General features: G+C 43.6%; 1 protein-coding gene across 1 annotated transcript in view; it reads left to right on the top strand.

Moving 5' to 3' along the window:
• The first annotated feature begins 1,202 nt into the window (after positions 1-1,202).
• Positions 1,203-3,927, top strand: part of PNOC (prepronociceptin) — a 9,236-nt gene continuing 6,511 nt past the window's right edge. The window contains 1 exon segment of the mRNA XM_006906245.1: positions 1,203-1,328. Coding sequence (XP_006906307.1) covers positions 1,203-1,328 — 126 coding nt within the window.

Raw genomic sequence — 3,927 nt, 5'->3', positions numbered from 1 at the left:
CATTCCTGGCCGAGGCAGGAAGGCTGGGGAAGATGAGATGAAGTACAGGAGTCATTCAGAAATCTCATATTTTACACCTCTCACTCTTGCACGGCACTTTGCAAAACTTCCCTTACAGATCTCATCTTTGCAACAGCCCCGTGACAAGACAGATGCCACTATAGCCATGTGCTGCTTCGTGTCAGGGATGTGTTCTGAGAAATGCATCGTTCAGTGATTTCTTGCTTGTGTGAACACCACAGAGTGCACTTACACAAACCTAGAAGGTATAGTGTACTACACACCTGGGCTATGTGGTATACCCTACTGCTTCTAGGCTACAAGCCTGTACAGCATGTTACTGTACAAAACAACGAGATTAAATCAAGCACAAAAGAAAATGATGCGATCAAGAGACGTGGCAAATACGAGATGCATGAGGCTGCTGCCAGTGGAAAAGACATACAGTTTATAAAGCAAACGTCTTAATAAGCAGAAAGAGTACACTCTAAAATAATGATAAAAAGTATAGTAAGTACATAAACCAAGAACATAGTTGTTCATTATCATTATCTAGTATTATGGACTGTACATAATTATATGTGCTATACTTTCATATAACTGGCAGCTCAATAGGTCTGTTTACACTGGCATCACCACAAACACGTGAGTAATGCAGATCAAGAGACGTGCGCTACCACGTGATGACGGTTATGATGTAGTCGGTGATCGAAATTTTTCAGCTCCATTATAATCTTATGGGACTACTGTCCATATATGCAGTCCGCCACAGACCAAAATGTTGTTATGTGCCATATGACTATCCTCCCCTTTCATAGCTATGAAAACAAGCTTGGAGAGGTTGTCTTAAGATCATACACTGGTAGGTTGCAAAGTGAGGCCTTTGCTCCCTGAAAGTGTTCATGCATATCGAGGCCACCAGGGTGGCAGGAATCACAGGGGTGCTTTCCCCAGTAGCCCAGACACTAGCCCCTGCACAAACATCAGGCCTGGCTAACAGGAGCGGGCCACCTGTGCCCTTGAGAATCCACTCTCTTCTGAAAGCTGAATCTCAGGCCCAGGAACTGTCCCCTCCAAAGAATGTCTTTCCTGCATCCCCTGTGTGAGGGTCTCCAGACCCTACTGGCCCCTACGGAATAGCTGTTCTAATTGCTGCCCACCCTTCCCTTGTGTTTTAGCGTCTTGCACCCCGCTCCTGCACCATGAAAATCCTGCTTTCTGACCTCCTGCTGCTCAGCCTCTTCTCCAGTGTGTCCAGCAGCTGTGAGAGGGACTGTCTGACCTGCAGAGAGAAGCTCCGTCCAGCTCTTGACAGCTTCAACCTTGAGGTAGGTCCAGGAGCGACCCTGTCTTATCCTCCCTCCCTCCATCCCTCCAGAGCAGACCCAGAATGAGAAACTAAGGCCTCACCCAGAGGTCATGTGACTCACCCAGTGTCACATGGTGGGTAGGAAACAGATTCCTATTTGAGCATCTGCTGAATGCAAACCCTGTCATCTTTACACTTCAATGTGTTCAAATAAAGACCTGCCCATGCTCCCATTTTGTTCTCATTATTAAAATAGTGCATACTAATTTTAGAGAATTTGCCAAATTAAAGAAGAAAAAAAGAAAATTAAAATCACATTTAATCTCACTACTCAGAGAAAGAATTCTAGTTTTTTCACTTGCTGTATTATACCGGGATAAATGTCCCATGTTATTAAGCATTATTTTACTTCTCTCTATGAATACAGTATAATTTCTTTAACCATTCCCCCTCCTGTTGAACATGGATGTTGCCTTCTATTTTTAATATTACAGATAATTCTACAATCAATACCTAAATGCTTTTTTATAATTTTAAATTTTGATACGAAGGTGCAAATCTGACATTAAATTTCTTTTCATTAAATAAGCTGCTTTCTCAACTACTTTTATTTCAGTTTAAATAGTTATTCTCTCCTATTAAATCCAATGGAACGCTGATGCTTTTATTTTCCTTTGGTAGTCAAATCAACTTCTTTCAAAAGATGCCGTGTTTCAAACTCTTCAGCCTTTAAAAACAACCTAAAATAACTACAATTCCTTAAGGCAAGGGTACAAATATAGAAACCAAGAATTTGCGTTGAGCTAACGCACTAACGATGAGCAGACACAGCCCCCACAGACCCAAACGGCAAGCTCTTCCAGCCCGGGCCCAGTGGTTTTCAAGCTTGTTTTCTGAACAGTAATAACTACCGCATCATGACAAGCATCCCCAGATAACCCATTCAAAGTCGATCCCTCCATCTCATTCATTCGTCGTGATTTTCCTGAGCACCTACCACGTGCTGAGCATGTGGCTAGGCCAAGGGATCCAAAATTGAACAGATGGATGCACTTTGCAACTAGTGGGAGAGAAGAACTCATAATCCTCCCATGAGAGAGTAATTTCTGGGCACTGGGGAAGCACAGAACCGTGGACCCAACCTAGTCTAGAGGGGCAGAGAGGGCTTTTGGAGGAACTAAAGTCTCTAAGAAGATTTAAAGATGAGTGGGAGTGAAGAGGCAGGGAGTGAGTCCGAGGTGCCGCAGGGAGTGGAGGGAGGCATGGGAGTGGAGATGGGGCACATGCGCAAACGGCTGCAGGAGGGAGGGGAGTGGCACATAAGGAACTGAGAAAAGCTGAGTTTGGCTAGAGCGCAGAAGGCCCTCATATCCTTCCCGTGCAGCCCAGAGAGGTTTACAATTCATCCCCAAAACACTTTTTCTTTGTCTTAGCAAAGAGAACAGAGAACATATAAACCTGTGAAGGAGTTGATTAAGCAATAATCTCATAATCACCACACAGTTAAGGTTCTTAGGTTGTAGCCTAGACCAGACTGAAGGCTACGCACAATTCCTGAATCACTAGCTTTAACTGCAACCCTTTATCTCCCACTCAAAAAAGCATCAGGACTCTAACGGATATCTGTACACCCATGTCCACAGCAACATTATTCACAACCTCCAAAAGGTGGAAACAATCCAGTGTCCACCAACAATGAATGGGCAGACAAAATATGATATACACACACAATGGAATATTATTCAGCCTTAAAAAGGAAGGAAATTCTGACACATGTAACAAGATGGATGGATGAACCTTGAAGATATTATGCCAAGTGAAATAATCGGATACAAAAGGACAAATACTCTATGATTCTACTTACACAAGGTACCTAGAGTAATCAAATTCATAAAGACAGAAAGCAGAATGGTGGCTGCCAAGGGCTGGGGGTTGGGAAAAATGGGGAGCTAGTATTTAATAGGTATGAAGTTTCAGTTTGGGAGGATAGAGAAGTCCTGGAGATAGTCGGTGGTGATGACTGCACAACAATGTGTATAGTCTTAATACCACTGAACTATATGCTTAAAATGGTTACAATGGTAAATTTGATGTAATGTGCATTTTACGATTTTAAAAAAGCATTAGGAACTTACTGTAAGGATAATCCTGAGCCTAATGTATTTTTTACAAAGTAAATCATTCGTGGATTTACTGATCTCTTTGTAACAAACATCACACCTAATTGTGAAGCACTAATGTGTCTTCTTATCCCCTTGGACACAATGACCTTGGCTTGTCCTGTACTAGGAAGTCGGAGGCCAGCAAGTCCGAATTCTCTCCAGTCCCTTTATTGCCATCTCAGGATCCCTCTGCATTCTCCCCACCTGCCTCCCATCTGTGGTCCTGTCCCTTCTCTTCCTCCTTCCGTTGTAGCACTGATTTTCCTACTGGGGGGCATTGTCCTCTTCCCCACTCTCCTACTTGCTCTTTCCTCCCCGTCACTTCCATGTTTCTAGAAAGATTTCAACTTTGACCCCCCCATGTGGCTGCTTAGCTGCTCTCTCAGAGGTCACCAGCAGCGCCTGACTACCGAATCGCCAGACTTCGGTTTGCAGGCTTTCTCCTCCTTTTCCTCT

The sequence above is a fragment of the Pteropus alecto genome, unplaced genomic scaffold (genome assembly GCF_000325575.1).
Source record: "Pteropus alecto unplaced genomic scaffold, ASM32557v1 scaffold50, whole genome shotgun sequence".
In the NCBI taxonomy this organism is placed as follows: Eukaryota; Metazoa; Chordata; class Mammalia; order Chiroptera; family Pteropodidae; genus Pteropus; species Pteropus alecto.
This window is presented reverse-complemented; position numbering and strand designations above follow the sequence as displayed.